A 23,418-nucleotide genomic window follows, 5' to 3' on the forward strand; every position below is an offset into this window, starting at 1 on the left:
GCAATTGGAGAGCACACACACACACACACACACACACACTCATTCAGGTTTAATAGATGTTTTGTTTTTTTAAAGTGAGGATTTGTTTGGATCTTTGATATTTTAGGAGGTAAAACTGTCTCTATTCTATTATAGTGATCTGATAAAACAGTGGAAATGAACTCTGAACAATACAACACCAGATAAACTGCACTAGATGTGTAAATTACCCCACAACCCTGCACCCACTCTGCTCTGATAGAATACATCCATGTTTATACACTCCAACCCCCTCACTCTGATAGGTTGTAGGCATGTTTATAACCCCGCCCACCTCAATGCATCCATTTATTAATCATCTTTACAGTGTGATAAAAAAAAAAACTAAATCACCTCCAGCCCGTGTAGATGTGTGACTTTATGGTGCTAACATTATCATGTGTGTGTGTGTGTGTGTAGGCTGAAGCAGATCTCTGACGATGCTCTTCGTATCCAGCGTGAACTCCTGGAGCTGGACTTGGAAGAGCAGCGAGGAAGAGCAGCGAGGAATGTCCCTGCTGGATCAAAGCCAGGACTCCAGAAACGCAAAGCTAAAAGCGCTTGGCGTTTGGTAATGGCTTCAAAAAAGTTTGCTAAACAACACCGTAGCAAACGCCACTGAAGCAGCAGCAGCATCTTCTTAACAAATCCCGTAGAACAGCATAGAACCATGTGACACAGCTCAAGTTCCACCAACATTGTCACCAAGCAGCTTTAAAGAGCATAGCAACCACGTACAACTGCATAGCAATGATGTGAAACAGCAGAGCAATACCCTAGCGAGCGCATTCCATCCACTTCTGAGACCAAAGCAACTGCTTGGCAAAAGCATTGCAACTGCCTCTGGGTGAGTGTAATGTGACCTCACTAGCGGGTAAGGAGCTATGAGCTGGTGCGGAAGGTTGAGAGATAGCAGCTATATATAGTATATATAGGCTGAAGGCTCTGGACATTGAGGGTCTGTCTTGGCTGACACGCCTCTTCAATGTAGCATGAATCCTGGGAGCAGTGTCTCTGGATTGGCGAACCGGGGTGGTGGTTCCCAGCCTCTCTGAGAAAGTCTTTTCCAGGGTACCTCCAGGATTTGATCCTGCCCGTGGAACAGCAGACCAGCTCTTCGCTCTCCGTCAGGTAGTTGAAGGAAACATGAGGATTTGCCGCCCCGGTCTTCATGTGTTTTCTACACTTGGAGAAGGCTTATGATCGTGTTCCCCGAAACATCCTGCGGGAGGAGCTCTAGGAGCACGGGCTTGGCGGGTTTGCTAACGCGAGCCGCTCGTTCCTCGTACTCCCGGTGTCGGAGCTGTGTCTGCCTGGCTTCCACGTGCGGAGGCCTTCGGCGTGCGCTTGAACTGTTTACCGGGCATCAGCGACTTTGGATGAGACCCCGAGGATGACCCAGAACCCGCTTGATGGATTGTATTTCCTGGCTGGCCTGGAAGCATCTAGGGGTCCTGAAGAGGAGCTGGTAGAAGTGCCTGGGGACAGGGATGCCTGGGTGGCTTTGCTTGCCCTAGTGCCTCTGCGGTCCTAAATTGGACTAAGCGGGTCAGAAGATGAGAATAAGGAATCACAGATCTAATTCATGTGATTCATTCACAATACTTCTGGGCAGTATTAGGCTCTCGTCTATGTGTCCCTTAGTTATTTCTTTCATTGCATGCTTTTGTTGCGTGGTTTTGCTCTCCCGTGTCAACCAAAGGAGGATGGTTCCCCCTGTGAGTCTTGGTTCCTCTCAAGGTTTCTTCCTCTCCATCTGAGGGAGTTTTTCCTTGCCACTGTCGCCGTTGGCTTGCTCGCTTGGGGCTTGGACCCGGATGTCTGCTGATTTGTGACAATGCTTGTGCAGCTCTTAATGGCCTAACGACCGCATGGCAACCACCAAGAAACACCCTCGCTACCACATAGAAACACCAAAGCAGTTACAGAACCACCACCTAGGAATTGTTTCAGGAGTTCCAGGAATTCTTTAGGAATCACTCAGTCACTATATTTATTAAAATTCAGTTATTGGACCATGAGGAACTGAAGGAAAATCGAGTGCCTTTTAGTCTTATTAATAGAACTCAAAATCATTATTAAAGACATTCTTACCATGTCAGTACCATGCTTACGGATTATAGGGAGTAAAGGGTCAATCCCCGGGTCTGTTATTATTGAATCTTCTTATGCTGCCGCTGGGTTAAAATAGTCCGGAAGCATGGTATCGACTTTAATTGCTATGCTAACGACACCTGTACTTCCAACAAGACCATTTGTCTCCAGAACAGAACAGACTGTCTTAAAGACATAAAGAACTGGATGCCCCACAACTTACGGTTTGCTTAATCCAGGTAAAACAGAGGTATTACTTATTGATTCAAAGATGGGTAAATCTATTTATATTGCTCTAAATTTAGATGGATTCTCAGTCATAACCAGCACTACTGTAAGACACTTTAAATTCTGTCTATCTAATCTACTTCTTTTACAGGAGGTACATCAGTCTATTCAAACTCCAAAACACTTCTTCATTTTCTCCTTTCTTTTCTCTCCCCATGTGCCGAGCTGCAGACGCCAGGCCATTTGTGGTTGGATGCTCCTGTCTACCCATGGGATCCTGTCCTGCTGTATAACCCCACAGATCATGTTGCTGCTCTCCTCCTGACCCCTTGTGTTTTTCCCTCCTTTCTGTTTTCTCTCTCTCTCTTTTCCATGTAACGAGATGCTCAGTTCCAACTGTTCCATCCCGGTACTGCCAGACCTGGCTCTCCACCACCCTGCTGCCTGATGTGCTGCTCTGGGGCCCAGCATTGATCCCTCCTCACCTCACTGCATGACTATGCAGTGACTATGAAATAAATTTGAATTGAACTGAAAGGAGAATTGAGTTGTGTAAGGTCTTGGCTTTGGGTTTGTTCTTCAGCTGGGTTCATGTACACTGATATCAGTAAACACTGATTGTGGTGTTAGCTCAATAATGCTGGGAGAGTCTGCAATAGGCAGACACATGTTTGTGGCAAATATGGACACATTTCATCAATGCTCAAGCTATTACTTTACTGTAAATCTGTAGTGATGAAGTAGATCTAATATGGTTATCCTGCGAGTCTCGAAAAAGTTCAAGTAATGAAAGTAAAAATGTAAATACTTGGGTTCTTTGACTCACAAACAGGCTGATATTAAATAGTCATTTTATTCTTTAAACATCTGGTTTATGATCTCACCAAACAGTTTATTAGGAACACCTCATGCAGTTCTCTTTATCAGCAGTGCAGGGTATAAAATCATGTAAAGACAGGCCAGCGGCTTCAGGTAATGTTCGTATCAACCTTCCCAATGAGGAGGAGTAATAAAAGTAATCTTTGTGATTTTCAGCATAGTGTGGTTGTGTTGGGGCTAAATGGGCTGGTTTTTGAGTTATTCTAGAACTGAGGAGATTTTCATGTGCAACAGTCTCTAGAGCTCACTCAGATTGGTGCGATAAAGAAAACCCATCCAGTGAGTCGCAGTTCTACAGATGGATACACACCTTGTTGAGGAGCTGAAGACTACAGTACAACTTTGTACAAGTGTGTTGAGCAGAAAAGCCTCTCAAACCGCACAACACCCTGAACTGTGAGGCAGATGCACTACAACAGCAGACGAGCGTGTCGGCTTCCACTTCTGACAGACACATAAAGCAGGCTTAGACCAGACTATCTACCAGACTATGGAGTTTGACATGTTTCAAAAGTACATCATCCTGAGGGACACACACCAAACATCCCTGCAATATGCTGCATCATCATGCTTGTGTATTGATTTAGCTGTTTGTGCTCGGTCAGTCCGTTAAAAATAATAATAATAAATAAATAGACATAGATGGCTCGATGCAAGAACGTTTATTCAAACAAGGCTACACTCAGGAAGAGGCAGCAAAGGTACAGTGACAAAGTAACGTGGGCAAAGCAAAGACACACACCTGAGGCCGGAGGGAATCCTGGAGCTAGGCTAGCGTACCGGGACTGAGAGGGAGGCGCAACGATAACCAAGACCTACAGGCAGCGCCTGGGGAAACTGGGGGAGAGCAAAGCTGCGCTCGTCAGGCGCTAGGGAACTTACGTGACGCGAGACCGAGAGCTGAGAGATCAGCTGCAGAACCCAAAAGGCAAAGGCAAAACAGAGCTGGTAACGAGGCTCGCCCACGAACGGTACTACTAACGTGAACCTGCATAGAGAGGAAGCCTCTCTGAAGACCTCGTGGACTCTTGAACTCTGCCGCACTCGGTTAGCTCGGTTTACTTTCTGCAACCAGCACCACGAATACATCCACTTCTCGCCAAAGAGCGCCTAGCGCTCGCCCCTTATATACACCTCAGCCTCAGGTGAACCGTGTTAACAGAACAATGAGCATCAATCGAGCGCACCTGACATTAGCCAAAGTACGCGAAGTTAGACACGAACGTAAATACCAGAATAAGAGTCCTCATGAGAGTCTGCGGGCGCGGCGACGCGGACATGACAGCTGGGCGTTCAGGAACAGTATGTTGGCCTCAATTTCATCTGAGTGAGAACAAGACAAACAATTCGGCTCAAACAGAAAAAAGCATTTATCCATCCACTATAGTAAAGACAGTCAGCAGGAAAATAGATCTAAATAAAGCTACATCTTTGCTCAAACTTCGCTAGGGAGTATAGGTATGCGTCTGCAACTGGGGGGGTGGGGGTCCGTACATGTGGGTGTAGGGGTGTGTACGTGTATGCATGTGTGTGTATTCGCGTGTATTTACGAACGCGCGCGTCTGGCGCGCCGAGAACAAAGGAGAGGTGTGAGGAGCGGCGGAGCTTTAGCGACTCTCTTTTGTAACCCAATGATGTGTGAATGATCTCAAAAGGTGCGAGGCTTTATCCAACTCACGTGGCAGAGTGGAACAAAAGCCAAGCCCTCGGAGGGAGATTTAAACACACGGGATGGCGAGAAGAATCCACGAGCAATAGTAACCACGCAGCTCAGGCTAGAGAAGCGCGTCCACAGCTCCGCGAGGGGATCTAGCAGTGAGTTGGTCTAAAATAAGGCTTCTTAAGGGTCAGAGTCCCTTTAGATCAAAGCTCACCAAAGTCATTCGAAATCAAATGCTACAACCAAGTTAGTCGCGTGAGATAGGAGGACAAGAAAAGGAGAAGATCGCAAAAGTAACTCGTGTGCCCGCGAGGAGAGCGCGAGACAACAGGGCTGATCAAACGCTGTACTTCCTTTAATCTAATCAGCGTAAACAACAACAACAATCCTACAATCTAGTGGATCACTGTTTCCAAGAGCACCAACATCCAATAATCTACTGAGTGCCTCCAACACCGCCCCGATTCACAGTCTTACTTTTAGAGGAGAGTCCGGCTCGCAGCTCGAGGAATTTCTCGTCTCCTGAAGGTCTCAGGCGTGCGGTCCGTAGTCGGAGGTTAAATCCCTGATCCCTCGTAGTTTGTCCCGGGGATGATTCTGGAGCTCCGGCCGTCAGCGATGTTCCGAGGTCAGCTGTTTTGGTGACAGATGAGGAAACTTGGCTAGCATCCAACACAATAACGCGTTGAAATGGGTGGCCCCCTTCTCTTGCGGCTACCACCAAGTGGGCGACGTGCCAGAAAAAGGGAACAATGGGTGGTCGAGGGATTTAAAGGTTTCACCTGGGTGACGTAGTACTGTAGGTACGCCCGGTTCTGTACAGTATCGGAAGGGAGCCCCCTATCTGTGGAGGCAGAGCACTGACACGTTTCAAATGTCTGGATTATTTGCACGTTATGATCCAGCTCGTCAGGAGCCGGTCCACGGTTTACGAGCTAAATGCACAGCTGCCTGCGTTTGCTAGAGACAGGCCCATTTTCCTAAAACAACAAACAAAAGCCCATTGCTCCTAAACTACACGCCGGAGTTGGAACAACTACTCTACAGACGCTGGTAACACACTGCTCAGAGAACACTGCACGCTTTAGAGGAGAAGCCTGCGTGTTTTCCCTGCTGCAGCCTGGTGTAGAGCTCCGTACATCAACATGGACCTCAGGGTTTACAGTAGTTCTATGTAAAAATGTAATAGATCTAATTGCTGTTCGTTGTCCATAGCAACACAAAGTACAGCAACATAACTATTATACAGGAGATGTAGAACATGGACTTTAAAGGGACTTGAAAGATGTGCAGCTCTTCCTCCAGGGGGAATTGTTGCTCATCTGTCTGGGACGCCGGGACTGGGGAGAAGAATTCGAGTGATTGCACAAAGAAATGGAGTTGTTGTTTTGTGGGCTGGTTCTTCAGCAGAGTGTGATGTAGAAATGAAAGGGTGGTTTATAGCTGTGCAGCACACAGTTCAGCCTCGGGCGATTCCGAGCCGCCGCCCACATACGGCCCAAATAACGACTTCCGCCTCGTTTGGTTCACGTGTTTGGTTCTTTTCATGTGTATCGGTTCGTGATTCATGTTTGGTTCATTGTGTCGATTCAGTGTCTCGTTTCATGTTCACGTGTTTCGCCTGAGGCTGGGGGTACTTCAGGAGCCTCGACGCTTCGTTCGAGGTCGAGAATTGCGTGTTTGGAAGCTTGGGTAGCCCGAGAGGTTCCCGTTACTGCTCACGGTGTGTGTTTAGGCCAGCTTCGGCTCGACTCCCTCGTTCGCGAGCTGGCCACCCGGCCGTTCAAGGATTCAGCAAGGCTCGCTCGCCGAGATAGACCCGCGCTCACGCAGCAGTGCCAGGTTTGGTCGGTCTAGACGTTTTTTGATTCTGCAGCTGGTCCCTCAGCTCTCTTCCCCCTCTTATTAGTAGCCTCAGCGCCGGTCCAGCGCGTCGCTAGTTCTCCCCTGGTTAGCCCAGGCTCTGCCTGCAGGTTCTCGTTAGTTTCCCCCGCCCCCCATTTGCCCGCCCCTCTCACAAGCTCAGCTCCCAGAGTCCCCCAGTCTCAGGTGTGTTTTGTTGTCGCCCTCTGGTTTGTCAGGTTTGTGTTGTGTTCACATGTGTTGCCCTGTAGCTGCTGCTGCTGCTGCTTTTGCCTTATTTTGCCCCCTTGTGTTATCTTGGGTTGTGTTAATAAACTACGTGCATTGGACCCATTTCTGCGAGTGTTCTTTGTGTCCGGCCTAACCTGCCATGACAGACCCCCAATACTGAACAGGGGCAATCAAATGATGCTTCTTCCACTGCCTCTTACTAGGAGTGGAGTTGCTTGGACATTCAAAGCTAAAAAGAATGTACCATAGGCAACTTATTTACACAGAAAAGTGCACATAACGGCCGTAAAATGGCACCGAATGCAAAAAAGGGCAAAAAAGATGGAGAAATAGTTATCGTTGCTTATCTTACCGGTATACATCAACATAGCCAGAAACAAGACGTGTAAATAATACTGGTATAGAAGAGCGTAAATACTGTCTGTATGTTATCGTTCGTATCGTCATTGTTTATGTGATGACCCCTGTAGTAGACACAGCTAACATGCTTCAAGCGTACCCGTTGTAAATGATTGATCATGTAAGCTTATGTACTTGTGTCGTTTAGAATCTGCTGAATCCTTGCCAGATCTAACCCTCTCTTTATTCCTGATGTGAAGACCCGCAGGGAGAGCTGTTATGGCAAAGCTCAGTTCTGTGGGGTGTTCAGAAAGGTTCTGAGACTATACGATAGGTCTCTAATCATTAAATGAATGGATGAGAGTAAGTGTAAAGATCATTACTCTTTATGTTTATTAAACACAACAAAGACAGGCTTCCAACTCCAGTAACACTACATAGGTGATTTAGGTGAAAATATTATATACAACTATTTCATAAAATATAATTGGCCATAAATTGCAACTTATTAAAAGATGACTTTTACAACAATATCTTTAAAAAAAAAAAAGAAAAAAAGCTAAATGAATGAATTTAAATGTGTGATATTTGATATTTACCTTCTATAAGACGTGCTATCTGTATTCAAGTCAATGTATCTGTATTCAAAAGTCTACATTTATTATATTTGTGTGTAAAATTGTTATAGTTTGTGTGAAATACTGTTACCGTTCCCCTGACAACCCTTTTGATCGTCATACTGAATCAAATGAAGTGCTTTAGAGTGAATCGCCATGAAGCAGTGTCACCATTCTCACAGCTGAGCGCGTTCTGGCCAGTGTGATGTCATAATGGTTCTGATTCTGGTCGTCATGGTGATGTGAATAAAAAGCCTGCGTCAAGGCTGGAAGACCACAGACAGGGAGACGTCGAGATGGAGGACAGAGGGGAACTGACCTCCAGCTCCAGAATGTAAAACTTCTACATTTTCTTGATGGATATTCTTTTCTATTTCTGCATCTTGTGCATTCTGCTTGAACAACACCAACTCTGCTGCTCTGTTGCGTCTTTGTTTGTGTGCAGGAGTAGACTTGGGTGTTATTTTAGGGCCTTCATGGTTCTAGTGGTCGCGCTGGACACTGTGTTCATGGGTCTGGAAACAGACCGTGAACTTAAAGCTGCGTATTCAGCGTTGTTCGAGGTGAGTGAACTGAAGAAATTCCACGTAACCTAATTTTACAACATTTATATAGATGAGAGAGGGAAGGAGGGCAGAGAGCATGTATGTATGTGTGTGTGTGTGTGTGTGTGTGAGAGAGACTGGATCACAGTGCGTTTATTGTGCTTAATCGGTTCCTCAGGGGGCTGATGTGTTTTACCTGGTGGTCTTCATCTTGGAGTTCATGGTGAAGGTGTACACGGAGCCGTGCGGTTTCTGGGGAAGTGGAGCCAACATCTGCAACACCGGGTTCCTGCTGCTGTCGCTGATCTCCAGGGCAGACGGGTCATACTGGGTCTTCCGGATCCTCAGGGCTTTCCGGATCCTGAGAATCGTCTTTATCATCCCCAGTATCCAGGTAAAGTGCATGATGGGAATGAGGGGTAGACAGTAGAAAGTTACTCAAACAAAAGCAGAATAACCTCGGGAGGTGTTTAAATGAGGTGTCCACAAACATTTGGACATAAAGTGTATAATAGCGCTTGTTTTCCACAATTCTAGGTTATTGATTGTTATCACGTGCCATGAAGAAAACAGAAGACACATTTCCGATACTCTAACGTTATGATGTGCTGTTTTCCAGGACCTGGTCTTGATTCTGTTCCAAGGCCTGAAGACGGCCGCGTACGTGACGGCCATGATTTTCTTCATCTTGCTCGTCTTTGCCGTCGCCGGAGTGCAGCATTTCGGAACCGCGGACCCCGAGAACTGGGGGGATATGGGTGTTGCGTTGCTCTCCACCTTGAGCGTAGTCACAGTGAGTCAAACACAGCCGCATTTACAGATACTGAACATCCAGAAAATACACACGTCTACATACGCTCACGGAGCACATTATTAGGAGCCAACTTGGACATCTGCTCATTCATGCCAGAAATGTACACGCACGCACTAGGCAAGAGACTTTCACACTCGCCTTTTCACAACAATCCACACATTTCACATTAGTTCAATTAGGGGATGAACTTTATTTCCACCATTATTACCATTAACGTTATTGCTCTATTGTAGATTTCAGGCTGGCTGGAACACCAGGACAGACTTCATAGTCTAGGGATTGCCTACAGCGAGCTGTTTTTCATCATCCTGATCCTGATAGGCAACTTCATGTTCCTTAACATGTTCACGGGATTGGTCATGGTAAGTCTCTCTTTTTAACAGTGAAGCATCAGTGATGATGCAGTTTAGTTCAAGACGATTCACTGTCATCTTAGAATATTCTGAGTGAAAACATGCTCTTTAATGCTTGAGGCGTCGAACACATCGTTGGAGAAGAAGAGTCTTTCAAAGGGTTTTTTTTTTTGTTCCGAAACTAATCGTATGTTCTGAGAAAAGTAGCTTTAGTCTTTATCATCATTCATGAACTGTTTATTCTCTCTAATTTCAAACAGCAAACATCTAAGCAAATAAAGATGCAGAAGATGGAAGAGGAAGATCTGCAGAAAAAGAGGATGCAGAGAAAGCGAAAGGAGCAGCTGCTTCAGAGTCCGGTAAGTCATTCAGTCATTGAGCTGAAATTTTTTTTTTAAATCCTTTCCACAAGTGTTTCTTTTCTACAATGATGTGTCTAAACTGTAGCGCTGTTTCCATCTCCTACAGGCAGAGTATTTTCACCAGCTCAGACTGAAATATCAACAGTCTGACAGCGCTGACTTCCTCGAACCGAAAGAGGTCTGCACGAGCTTGACGTGGATCAACCTGTATCTGACCACGTTAGAGAAGCAGGAGGAAGACATGAGAAAGTAGGCAATTGGAGAGCACACACACACACACACACACACACACTCATTCAGGTTTAATAGATGTTTTGTTTTTTTAAAGTGAGGATTTGTTTGGATCTTTGATATTTTAGGAGGTAAAACTGTCTCTATTCTATTATAGTGATCTGATAAAACAGTGGAAATGAACTCTGAACAATACAACACCAGATAAACTGCACTAGATGTGTAAATTACCCCACAACCCTGCACCCACTCTGCTCTGATAGAATACATCCATGTTTATACACTCCAACCCCCTCACTCTGATAGGTTGTAGGCATGTTTATAACCCCGCCCACCTCAATGCATCCATTTATTAATCATCTTTACAGTGTGATAAAAAAAAAAACTAAATCACCTCCAGCCCGTGTAGATGTGTGACTTTATGGTGCTAACATTATCATGTGTGTGTGTGTGTGTGTAGGCTGAAGCAGATCTCTGACGATGCTCTTCGTATCCAGCGTGAACTCCTGGAGCTGGACTTGGAAGAGCAGCGAGGAAGAGCAGCGAGGAATGTCCCTGCTGGATCAAAGCCAGGACTCCAGAAACGCAAAGCTAAAAGCGCTTGGCGTTTGGTAATGGCTTCAAAAAAGTTTGCTAAACAACACCGTAGCAAACGCCACTGAAGCAGCAGCAGCATCTTCTTAACAAATCCCGTAGAACAGCATAGAACCATGTGACACAGCTCAAGTTCCACCAACATTGTCACCAAGCAGCTTTAAAGAGCATAGCAACCACGTACAACTGCATAGCAATGATGTGAAACAGCAGAGCAATACCCTAGCGAGCGCATTCCATCCACTTCTGAGACCAAAGCAACTGCTTGGCAAAAGCATTGCAACTGCCTCTGGGTGAGTGTAATGTGACCTCACTAGCGGGTAAGGAGCTATGAGCTGGTGCGGAAGGTTGAGAGATAGCAGCTATATATAGTATATATAGGCTGAAGGCTCTGGACATTGAGGGTCTGTCTTGGCTGACACGCCTCTTCAATGTAGCATGAATCCTGGGAGCAGTGTCTCTGGATTGGCGAACCGGGGTGGTGGTTCCCAGCCTCTCTGAGAAAGTCTTTTCCAGGGTACCTCCAGGATTTGATCCTGCCCGTGGAACAGCAGACCAGCTCTTCGCTCTCCGTCAGGTAGTTGAAGGAAACATGAGGATTTGCCGCCCCGGTCTTCATGTGTTTTCTACACTTGGAGAAGGCTTATGATCGTGTTCCCCGAAACATCCTGCGGGAGGAGCTCTAGGAGCACGGGCTTGGCGGGTTTGCTAACGCGAGCCGCTCGTTCCTCGTACTCCCGGTGTCGGAGCTGTGTCTGCCTGGCTTCCACGTGCGGAGGCCTTCGGCGTGCGCTTGAACTGTTTACCGGGCATCAGCGACTTTGGATGAGACCCCGAGGATGACCCAGAACCCGCTTGATGGATTGTATTTCCTGGCTGGCCTGGAAGCATCTAGGGGTCCTGAAGAGGAGCTGGTAGAAGTGCCTGGGGACAGGGATGCCTGGGTGGCTTTGCTTGCCCTAGTGCCTCTGCGGTCCTAAATTGGACTAAGCGGGTCAGAAGATGAGAATAAGGAATCACAGATCTAATTCATGTGATTCATTCACAATACTTCTGGGCAGTATTAGGCTCTCGTCTATGTGTCCCTTAGTTATTTCTTTCATTGCATGCTTTTGTTGCGTGGTTTTGCTCTCCCGTGTCAACCAAAGGAGGATGGTTCCCCCTGTGAGTCTTGGTTCCTCTCAAGGTTTCTTCCTCTCCATCTGAGGGAGTTTTTCCTTGCCACTGTCGCCGTTGGCTTGCTCGCTTGGGGCTTGGACCCGGATGTCTGCTGATTTGTGACAATGCTTGTGCAGCTCTTAATGGCCTAACGACCGCATGGCAACCACCAAGAAACACCCTCGCTACCACATAGAAACACCAAAGCAGTTACAGAACCACCACCTAGGAATTGTTTCAGGAGTTCCAGGAATTCTTTAGGAATCACTCAGTCACTATATTTATTAAAATTCAGTTATTGGACCATGAGGAACTGAAGGAAAATCGAGTGCCTTTTAGTCTTATTAATAGAACTCAAAATCATTATTAAAGACATTCTTACCATGTCAGTACCATGCTTACGGATTATAGGGAGTAAAGGGTCAATCCCCGGGTCTGTTATTATTGAATCTTCTTATGCTGCCGCTGGGTTAAAATAGTCCGGAAGCATGGTATCGACTTTAATTGCTATGCTAACGACACCTGTACTTCCAACAAGACCATTTGTCTCCAGAACAGAACAGACTGTCTTAAAGACATAAAGAACTGGATGCCCCACAACTTACGGTTTGCTTAATCCAGGTAAAACAGAGGTATTACTTATTGATTCAAAGATGGGTAAATCTATTTATATTGCTCTAAATTTAGATGGATTCTCAGTCATAACCAGCACTACTGTAAGACACTTTAAATTCTGTCTATCTAATCTACTTCTTTTACAGGAGGTACATCAGTCTATTCAAACTCCAAAACACTTCTTCATTTTCTCCTTTCTTTTCTCTCCCCATGTGCCGAGCTGCAGACGCCAGGCCATTTGTGGTTGGATGCTCCTGTCTACCCATGGGATCCTGTCCTGCTGTATAACCCCACAGATCATGTTGCTGCTCTCCTCCTGACCCCTTGTGTTTTTCCCTCCTTTCTGTTTTCTCTCTCTCTCTTTTCCATGTAACGAGATGCTCAGTTCCAACTGTTCCATCCCGGTACTGCCAGACCTGGCTCTCCACCACCCTGCTGCCTGATGTGCTGCTCTGGGGCCCAGCATTGATCCCTCCTCACCTCACTGCATGACTATGCAGTGACTATGAAATAAATTTGAATTGAACTGAAAGGAGAATTGAGTTGTGTAAGGTCTTGGCTTTGGGTTTGTTCTTCAGCTGGGTTCATGTACACTGATATCAGTAAACACTGATTGTGGTGTTAGCTCAATAATGCTGGGAGAGTCTGCAATAGGCAGACACATGTTTGTGGCAAATATGGACACATTTCATCAATGCTCAAGCTATTACTTTACTGTAAATCTGTAGTGATGAAGTAGATCTAATATGGTTATCCTGCGAGTCTCGAAAAAGTTCAAGTAATGAAAGTAAAAATGTAAATACTTGGGTTCTTTGACTCACAAACAGGCTGATATTAAATAGTCATTTTATTCTTTAAACATCTGGTTTATGATCTCACCAAACAGTTTATTAGGAACACCTCATGCAGTTCTCTTTATCAGCAGTGCAGGGTATAAAATCATGTAAAGACAGGCCAGCGGCTTCAGGTAATGTTCGTATCAACCTTCCCAATGAGGAGGAGTAATAAAAGTAATCTTTGTGATTTTCAGCATAGTGTGGTTGTGTTGGGGCTAAATGGGCTGGTTTTTGAGTTATTCTAGAACTGAGGAGATTTTCATGTGCAACAGTCTCTAGAGCTCACTCAGATTGGTGCGATAAAGAAAACCCATCCAGTGAGTCGCAGTTCTACAGATGGATACACACCTTGTTGAGGAGCTGAAGACTACAGTACAACTTTGTACAAGTGTGTTGAGCAGAAAAGCCTCTCAAACCGCACAACACCCTGAACTGTGAGGCAGATGCACTACAACAGCAGACGAGCGTGTCGGCTTCCACTTCTGACAGACACATAAAGCAGGCTTAGACCAGACTATCTACCAGACTATGGAGTTTGACATGTTTCAAAAGTACATCATCCTGAGGGACACACACCAAACATCCCTGCAATATGCTGCATCATCATGCTTGTGTATTGATTTAGCTGTTTGTGCTCGGTCAGTCCGTTAAAAATAATAATAATAAATAAATAGACATAGATGGCTCGATGCAAGAACGTTTATTCAAACAAGGCTACACTCAGGAAGAGGCAGCAAAGGTACAGTGACAAAGTAACGTGGGCAAAGCAAAGACACACACCTGAGGCCGGAGGGAATCCTGGAGCTAGGCTAGCGTACCGGGACTGAGAGGGAGGCGCAACGATAACCAAGACCTACAGGCAGCGCCTGGGGAAACTGGGGGAGAGCAAAGCTGCGCTCGTCAGGCGCTAGGGAACTTACGTGACGCGAGACCGAGAGCTGAGAGATCAGCTGCAGAACCCAAAAGGCAAAGGCAAAACAGAGCTGGTAACGAGGCTCGCCCACGAACGGTACTACTAACGTGAACCTGCATAGAGAGGAAGCCTCTCTGAAGACCTCGTGGACTCTTGAACTCTGCCGCACTCGGTTAGCTCGGTTTACTTTCTGCAACCAGCACCACGAATACATCCACTTCTCGCCAAAGAGCGCCTAGCGCTCGCCCCTTATATACACCTCAGCCTCAGGTGAACCGTGTTAACAGAACAATGAGCATCAATCGAGCGCACCTGACATTAGCCAAAGTACGCGAAGTTAGACACGAACGTAAATACCAGAATAAGAGTCCTCATGAGAGTCTGCGGGCGCGGCGACGCGGACATGACAGCTGGGCGTTCAGGAACAGTATGTTGGCCTCAATTTCATCTGAGTGAGAACAAGACAAACAATTCGGCTCAAACAGAAAAAAGCATTTATCCATCCACTATAGTAAAGACAGTCAGCAGGAAAATAGATCTAAATAAAGCTACATCTTTGCTCAAACTTCGCTAGGGAGTATAGGTATGCGTCTGCAACTGGGGGGGTGGGGGTCCGTACATGTGGGTGTAGGGGTGTGTACGTGTATGCATGTGTGTGTATTCGCGTGTATTTACGAACGCGCGCGTCTGGCGCGCCGAGAACAAAGGAGAGGTGTGAGGAGCGGCGGAGCTTTAGCGACTCTCTTTTGTAACCCAATGATGTGTGAATGATCTCAAAAGGTGCGAGGCTTTATCCAACTCACGTGGCAGAGTGGAACAAAAGCCAAGCCCTCGGAGGGAGATTTAAACACACGGGATGGCGAGAAGAATCCACGAGCAATAGTAACCACGCAGCTCAGGCTAGAGAAGCGCGTCCACAGCTCCGCGAGGGGATCTAGCAGTGAGTTGGTCTAAAATAAGGCTTCTTAAGGGTCAGAGTCCCTTTAGATCAAAGCTCACCAAAGTCATTCGAAATCAAATGCTACAACCAAGTTAGTCGCGTGAGATAGGAGGACAAGAAAAGGAGAAGATCGCAAAAGTAACTCGTGTGCCCGCGAGGAGAGCGCGAGACAACAGGGCTGATCAAACGCTGTACTTCCTTTAATCTAATCAGCGTAAACAACAACAACAATCCTACAATCTAGTGGATCACTGTTTCCAAGAGCACCAACATCCAATAATCTACTGAGTGCCTCCAACACCGCCCCGATTCACAGTCTTACTTTTAGAGGAGAGTCCGGCTCGCAGCTCGAGGAATTTCTCGTCTCCTGAAGGTCTCAGGCGTGCGGTCCGTAGTCGGAGGTTAAATCCCTGATCCCTCGTAGTTTGTCCCGGGGATGATTCTGGAGCTCCGGCCGTCAGCGATGTTCCGAGGTCAGCTGTTTTGGTGACAGATGAGGAAACTTGGCTAGCATCCAACACAATAACGCGTTGAAATGGGTGGCCCCCTTCTCTTGCGGCTACCACCAAGTGGGCGACGTGCCAGAAAAAGGGAACAATGGGTGGTCGAGGGATTTAAAGGTTTCACCTGGGTGACGTAGTACTGTAGGTACGCCCGGTTCTGTACAGTATCGGAAGGGAGCCCCCTATCTGTGGAGGCAGAGCACTGACACGTTTAAAATGTCTGGATTATTTGCACGTTATGATCCAGCTCGTCAGGAGCCGGTCCACGGTTTACGAGCTAAATGCACAGCTGCCTGCGTTTGCTAGAGACAGGCCCATTTTCCTAAAACAACAAACAAAAGCCCATTGCTCCTAAACTACACGCCGGAGTTGGAACAACTACTCTACAGACGCTGGTAACACACTGCTCAGAGAACACTGCACGCTTTAGAGGAGAAGCCTGCGTGTTTTCCCTGCTGCAGCCTGGTGTAGAGCTCCGTACATCAACATGGACCTCAGGGTTTACAGTAGTTCTATGTAAAAATGTAATAGATCTAATTGCTGTTCGTTGTCCATAGCAACACAAAGTACAGCAACATAACTATTATACAGGAAATGTAGAACATGGACTTTAAAGGGACTTGAAAGATGTGCAGCTCTTCCTCCAGGGGGAATTGTTGCTCATCTGTCTGGGACGCCGGGACTGGGGAGAAGAATTCGAGTGATTGCACAAAGAAATGGAGTTGTTGTTTTGTGGGCTGGTTCTTCAGCAGAGTGTGATGTAGAAATGAAAGGGTGGTTTATAGCTGTGCAGCACACAGTTCAGCCTCGGGCGATTCCGAGCCGCCGCCCACATACGGCCCAAATAACGACTTCCGCCTCGTTTGGTTCACGTGTTTGGTTCTTTTCATGTGTATCGGTTCGTGATTCATGTTTGGTTCATTGTGTCGATTCAGTGTCTCGTTTCATGGTCACGTGTTTCGCCTGAGGCCGGGGGTACTTCAGGAGCCTCGACGCTTCGTTCGAGGTCGAGAATTGCGTGTTTGGAAGCTTGGGTAGCCCGAGAGGTTCCCGTTACTGCTCACGGTGTGTGTTTAGGCCAGCTTCGGCTCGACTCCCTCGTTCGCGAGCTGGCCACCCGGCCGTTCAAGGATTCAGCAAGGCTCGCTCGCCGAGATAGACCCGCGCTCACGCAGCAGTGCCAGGTTTGGTCGGCCTAGACGTTTTTTGATTCTGCAGCTGGTCCCTCAGCTCTCTTCCCCTTCTTATTAGTAGCCTCAGCGCCGGTCCAGCGCGTCGCTAGTTCTCCCCTGGTTAGCCCAGGCTCTGCCTGCAGGGTCTCGTTAGTTTCCCCCGCCCCCCATTTGCCCGCCCCTCTCACAAGCTCAGCTCCCAGAGTCCCCCAGTCTCAGGTGTGTTTTGTTGTCGCCCTCTGGTTTGTCAGGTTTGTGTTGTGTTCACATGTGTTGCCCTGTAGCTGCTGCTGCTGCTTTTGCCTTATTTTGCCCCCTTGTATTATCTTGGGTTGTGTTAATAAACTACGTGCATTGGACCCATTTCTGCGAGTGTTCTTTGTGTCCGGCCTAACCTGCCATGACAGACCCCCAATACTGAACAGGGGCAATCAAATGATGCTTCTTCCACTGCCTCTTACTAGGAGTGGAGTTGCTTGGACATTCAAAGCTAAAAAGAACGTACCATAGTCAACTTATTTACACAGAAAAGTGCACATAACGGCCGTAAAATGGCACAGAATGCAAAAAAGGGCAAAAAAGATGGAGAAACCACCAAATGTGTAAAAACGCATCAGGTGCGACAAAAGCACAAACCACGTTGCCAGAAAGTTACAAAAACGCACAGAATGCATTAAAACACATGTAGGGAAGTCCCTGGTAGTTGACTCCTCAGCAGCCCACACACAATAGAGATGGTCACTGAGCATGTTACTTACCTGGTGATCCTGGGAGAACGAGAACGCTGGTGAGTGGGTCTTCTTCTAGGAGGCGACAAGATCCATGGTTAACCTAGAGTGGGGAAGAGACACAACCAGTAACCCCAGGATAGTGCAAATAGTTATCGTTGCTTATCTTACCGGTATACATCAACATAGCCATAAACAAGACGTGTAAATAATACTGGTATAGAAGAGCGTAAATACTGTCTGTATGTTATCGTTCGTATCGTCATTGTTTATGTGATGACCCCTGTAGTAGACACAGCTAACATGCTTCAAGCGTACCCGTTGTAAATGATTGATCATGTAAGCTTATGTACTTGTGTCGTTTAGAATCTGCTGAATCCTTGCCAGATCTAACCCTCTCTTTATTCCTGATGTGAAGACCCGCAGGGAGAGCTGTTATGGCAAAGCTCAGTTCTGTGGGGTGTTCAGAAAGGTTCTGAGACTATACGATAGGTCTCTAATCATTAAATGAATGGATGAGAGTAAGTGTAAAGATCATCACTCTTTATGTTTATTAAACACAACAAAGACAGGCTTCCAACTCCAGTAACACTACATAGGTGATTTAGGTGAAAATATTATATATAACTATTTCATAAAATATAATTGGCCATAAATTGCAACTTATTAAAAGATGACTTTTACAACAATATCTTAAAAAAAAAAAAAAAAAGCTAAATGAATGAATTGAAATGTGTGATATTTGATATTTACCTTCTATAAGACGTGCTATCTGTATTCAAGTCAATGTATCTGTATTCAAAAGTCTACATTTATTATATTTGTGTGTAAAATTGTTATAGTTTGTGTGAAATACTGTTACCGTTCCCCTGACAACCCTTTTGATCGTCATACTGAATCAAATGAAGTGCTTTAGAGTGAATCGCCATGAAGCAGTGTCACCATTCTCACAGCTGAGCGCGTTCTGGCCAGTGTGATGTCATAATGGTTCTGATTCTGGTCGTCATGGTGATGTGAATAAAAAGCCTGCGTCAAGGCTGGAAGACCACAGACAGGGAGACGTCGAGATGGAGGACAGAGGGGAACTGACCTCCAGCTCCAGAATGTAAAACTTCTACATTTTCTTGATGGATATTCTTTTCTATTTCTGCATCTTGTGCATTCTGCTTGAACAACACCAACTCTGCTGCTCTGTTGCGTCTTTGTTTGTGTGCAGGAGTAGACTTGGGTGTTATTTTAGGGCCTTCATGGTTCTAGTGGTCGCGCTGGACGCTGTGTTCATGGGTCTGGAAACAGACCGTGAACTTAAAGCTGCGTATTCAGCGTTGTTCGAGGTGAGTGAACTGAAGAAATTCCACGTAACCTAATTTTACAACATTTATATAGATGAGAGAGGGAAGGAGGGCAGAGAGCATGTATGTATGTGTGTGTGTGTGTGAGAGAGACTGGATCACAGTGCGTTTATTGTGCTTAATCTGTTCCTCAGGGGGCTGATGTGTTTTACCTGGTGGTCTTCATCTTGGAGTTCATGGTGAAGGTGTACACGGAGCCGTGCGGTTTCTGGGGAAGTGGAGCCAACATCTGCAACACCGGGTTCCTGCTGCTGTCGCTGATCTCCAGGGCAGACGGGTCATACTGGGTCTTCCGGATCCTCAGGGCTTTCCGGATCCTGAGAATCGTCTTTATCATCCCCAGTATCCAGGTAAAGTGCATGATGGGAATGAGGGGTAGACAGTAGAAAGTTACTCAAACAAAAGCAGAATAACCTCGGGAGGTGTTTAAATGAGGTGTCCACAAACATTTGGACATAAAGTGTATAATAGCGCTTGTTTTCCACAATTCTAGGTTATTGATTGTTATCACGTGCCATTAAGAAAACAGAAGACACATTTCCGATACTCTAACGTTATGATGTGCTGTTTTCCAGGACCTGGTCTTGATCCTGTTCCAAGGCCTGAAGACGGCCGCGTATGTGACGGCCATGATTTTCTTCATCTTGCTCGTCTTTGCCGTCGCCGGAGTGCAGCATTTCGGGACCGCGGACCCCGAGAACTGGGGGGATATGGGTGTTGCGTTGCTCTCCACCTTGAGCGTGGTCACAGTGAGTCAAACACAGTCAGCTGCATTCACAGATACTGAACATCCAGAAAATACATACGTCTACATACGCTCACGGAGCACTTTATTAGGAGCCAACTTGGACACCTGCTCATTCATGCCAGAAATGTACACGCACGCACTAGGCGAGAGACTTTCACACTCGCCTTTTCACAACAATCCGCACATTTCACATTAGTTCAATTAGGGGATGAACTTTATTTCCACCATTATTACCATTAACGTTATTGCTCTGTTGTAGATTTCAGGCTGGCTGGAACACCAGGACAGACTTCATAGTCTAGGGATTGCCTACAGCGAGCTGTTTTTCATCATCCTGATCCTGATAGGCAACTTCATGTTCCTTAACATGTTCACGGGATTGGTCATGGTAAGTCTCTCTTTTGTGGAGTTCTTTGACTTGTCTTTTACAGTCATTTGTTGTCTAGAACGTCTATGGTCCAGATACCCAGATTAAGCCAAAGCATAGACAGAAGAGCCTTTTTAACAGTGAAGCATCAGTGATGATGCAGTTTAGTTTAAGACGATTCACTGTCATCTTAGAATATTCTGAGTGAAAACATGCTCTTTAATGCTTGAGGCGTCGAACGCATCGTTGGAGGAGAAGAAGAGTCTTTCAAAGGGTTTTTTTTTTGTTCCGAAACTAATCGTATGTTCTGAGAAAAGTAGCTTTAGTCTTTATCATCATTCATGAACTGTTTATTCTCTCTAATTTCAAACAGCAAACATCTAAGCAAATAAAGATGCAGAAGATGGAAGAGGAAGATCTGCAGAAAAAGAGGATGCAGAGAAAGCGAAAGGAGCAGCTGCTTCAGAGTCCGGTAAGTCATTCAGCATTGAGCTGAAAATTTTTTTAAATCCTTTCCACAAGTGTTTCTTTTCTACGATGATGTGTCTAAACTGTAGCGCTGTTTCCATCTCCTACAGGCAGAGTATTTTCACCAGCTCAGACTGAAATATCAACAGTCTGACAGCGCTGACTTCCTCGAACCGAAAGAGGTCTGCACGAGCTTGACGTGGATCAACCTGTATCTGACCACGTTAGAGAAGCAGGAGGAAGACATGAGAAAGTAGGCAATTGGAGAGCACACACACACACACACACTCATTCAGGTTTAATAGATGTTTTGTTTTTTTAAAGTGAGGATTTGTTTGGATCTTTGATATTTTAGGAGGTAAAACTGTCTCTATTCTATTATAGTGATCTGATAAAACAGTGGAAATGAACTCTGAACAATACAACACCAGATAAACTGCACTAGATGTGTAAATTACCCCACAACCCTGCACCCACTCTGCTATGATAGAATACATCCATGTTTATACACTCCACCCCCTCACTCTGATAGGTTGTAGGCATGTGTATAACCCCGCCCACCTCAACGCATCCATTTATTAATCATCTTTACAGTGTGATAAAAAAAAAACTACATCACCTCCAGCCCGTGTAGATGTGTGACTTTATGGTGCTAACATTATCATGTGTGTGTGTGTGTGTAGGCTGAAGCAGATCTCTGACGATGCTCTTCGTATCCAGCGTGAACTCCTGGAGCTGGACTTGGAAGAGCAGCGAGGAAGAGCAGCGAGGAATGTCCCTGCTGGATCAAAGCCAGGACTCCAGAAACGCAAAGCTAAAAGCGCTTGGCGTTTGGTAATGGCTGCAAAAAAGTTTGCTAAACAACACCGTAGCAAACGCCACTGAAGCAGCAGCAGCATCTTCTTAACAAATCCCGTAGAACAGCATAGAACCATGTGACACAGCTCAAGTTCCACCAACATTGTCACCAAGCAGCTTTAAAGAGCATAGCAACCACGTACAACTGCATAGCAATGATGTGAAACAGCAGAGCAATACCCTAGTGAGCGCATTCCATCCACTTCTGAGACCAAAGCAACTGCTTGGCAACAGCATTGCAACTGCCTCTGGGTGAGTGTAATGTGACCTCACTAGCGGGTAAGGAGCTATGAGCTGGTGCGGAAGGTTGAGAGATAGCAGCTATATATAGTATATAGTTCTGTTCGCCTTCGCTCGCAGTTTAGGCTGAAGGCTCTGGACATTGAGGGTCTGTCTTGGCTGACACGCCTCTTCAATGTAGCATGAATCCTGGGAGCAGTGTCTCTGGATTGGCGAACCGGGGTGGTGGTTCCCAGCCTCTCTGAGAAAGTCTTTTCCAGGGTACCTCCAGGATTTGATCCTGCCCGTGGAACAGCAGAGCAGCTCTTCTCTCTCCGTCAGGTAGTTGAAGGAACATGAGGATTTGCCGCCCCGGTCTTCATGCGTTTTCTACACTTGGAGAAGGCTTATGATCGTGTTCCCCAAAACATCCTGCGGGAGGAGCTCTAGGAGCACGGGCTTGGCGGGTTTGCTAACGCGAGCCGCTCGTTCCTCGTACTCCCGGTGTCGGAGCTGTGTCTGCCTGGCTTCCACGTGCGGAGGCCTTCTGCGTGCGCTTGAACTGTTTACCGGGCATCAGCGACTTTGGATGAGACCCCGAGGATGACCCAGGACCCGCTGGATGGATTGTATTTCCTGGCTGGCCTGGAAGCATCTAGGGGTCCTGAAGAGGAGCTGGTAGAAGTGCCTGGGGACAGGGATGCCTGGGTGGCTTTGCTTGCCCTATTGCCTCTGCGGTCCTAAATTGGACTAAGCGGGTCAGAAGATGAGAATAAGGAATCACAGATCTAATTCATGTGATTCATTCACAATACTTCTGGGCAGTATTAGGCTCTCGTCTATGTGTCCCTTAGTTATTTCTTTCATTGCATGCTTTTGTTGCGTGGTTTTGCTCTCCCGTGTCAACCAAAGGAGGATGGTTCCCCCTGTGAGTCTTGGTTCCTCTCAAGGTTTCTTCCTCTCCATCTGAGGGAGTTTTTCCTTGCCACTGTCGCCGTTGGCTTGCTCGCTTGGGGCTTGGACCCGGATGTCTGCTGATTTGTGACAATGCTTGTGCAGCTCTTAATGGCCTAACGACCGCATGGCAACCACCAAGAAACACCCTCGCAACCACATAGAAACACCAAAGCAGTTACAGAACCACCACCTAGGAATTGTTTCAGGAATTCCAGGAATTCTTTAGGAATCACTCAGTCACTATATTTATTAAAATTCAGTTATTGGACCATGAGGAACTGAAGGAAAATCGTGTGCCTTTTAGTCTTATTAATAGAACTCATAATAATTATTAAAGACATTCTTACCATGTCAGTACCATGCTTACGGATTATAGGGAGTAAAGGGTCAATCCCGGGTCTGTTATTATTGAATCTTCTTATGCTGCCGCTGGGTTAAAATAGTCCGGAAGCATGGTATCGACTTTAATTGCTATGCTAACGACACCTGTACTTCCAACAAGACCATTTGTCTCCAGAACAGAACAGACTGTCTTAAAGACATAAAGAACTGGATGCCCCACAACTTACGGTTTGCTTAATCCAGGTAAAACAGAGGTATTACTTATTGATTCAAAGATGGGTAAATCTATTTATATTGCTCTAAATTTAGATGGATTCTCAGTCATAACCAGCACTACTGTAAGACACTTTAAATTCTGTCTATCTAATCTACTTCTTTGACAGGAGGTACATCAGTCTATTCAAACTCCAAAAC

The 23,418-nt window shown here is 46.1% G+C and overlaps 2 protein-coding genes across 2 annotated transcripts; both read left to right on the forward strand.

Moving 5' to 3' along the window:
* Positions 1 to 8,202: 8,202 nt before the first annotated feature.
* On the forward strand, positions 8,203 to 10,256 carry LOC140542372 (cation channel sperm-associated protein 3-like). Its single transcript, XM_072665322.1, has 7 exons — positions 8,203 to 8,263; positions 8,375 to 8,492; positions 8,653 to 8,868; positions 9,094 to 9,267; positions 9,522 to 9,650; positions 9,902 to 10,000; positions 10,110 to 10,256. Exons 1-7 carry the CDS (start codon positions 8,226 to 8,228, stop codon positions 10,254 to 10,256), a joined length of 921 nt encoding a protein of 306 aa, XP_072521423.1. The 5' UTR covers positions 8,203 to 8,225.
* Positions 10,257 to 18,737: 8,481 nt separating this feature from the next.
* Positions 18,738 to 21,942, forward strand: LOC140542077 (cation channel sperm-associated protein 3-like). Its single transcript, XM_072664909.1, has 8 exons — positions 18,738 to 18,798; positions 18,910 to 19,027; positions 19,180 to 19,395; positions 19,621 to 19,794; positions 20,053 to 20,181; positions 20,534 to 20,632; positions 20,739 to 20,881; positions 21,312 to 21,942. Exons 1-8 carry the CDS (start codon positions 18,761 to 18,763, stop codon positions 21,511 to 21,513), a joined length of 1,119 nt encoding a protein of 372 aa, XP_072521010.1. The 5' UTR covers positions 18,738 to 18,760; the 3' UTR covers positions 21,514 to 21,942.
* The last annotated feature ends 1,476 nt before the right edge of the window (positions 21,943 to 23,418 follow it).

Source organism: Salminus brasiliensis, chromosome 20, assembly GCF_030463535.1.
Source record: "Salminus brasiliensis chromosome 20, fSalBra1.hap2, whole genome shotgun sequence".
NCBI lineage: Eukaryota > Metazoa > Chordata > Actinopteri > Characiformes > Bryconidae > Salminus > Salminus brasiliensis.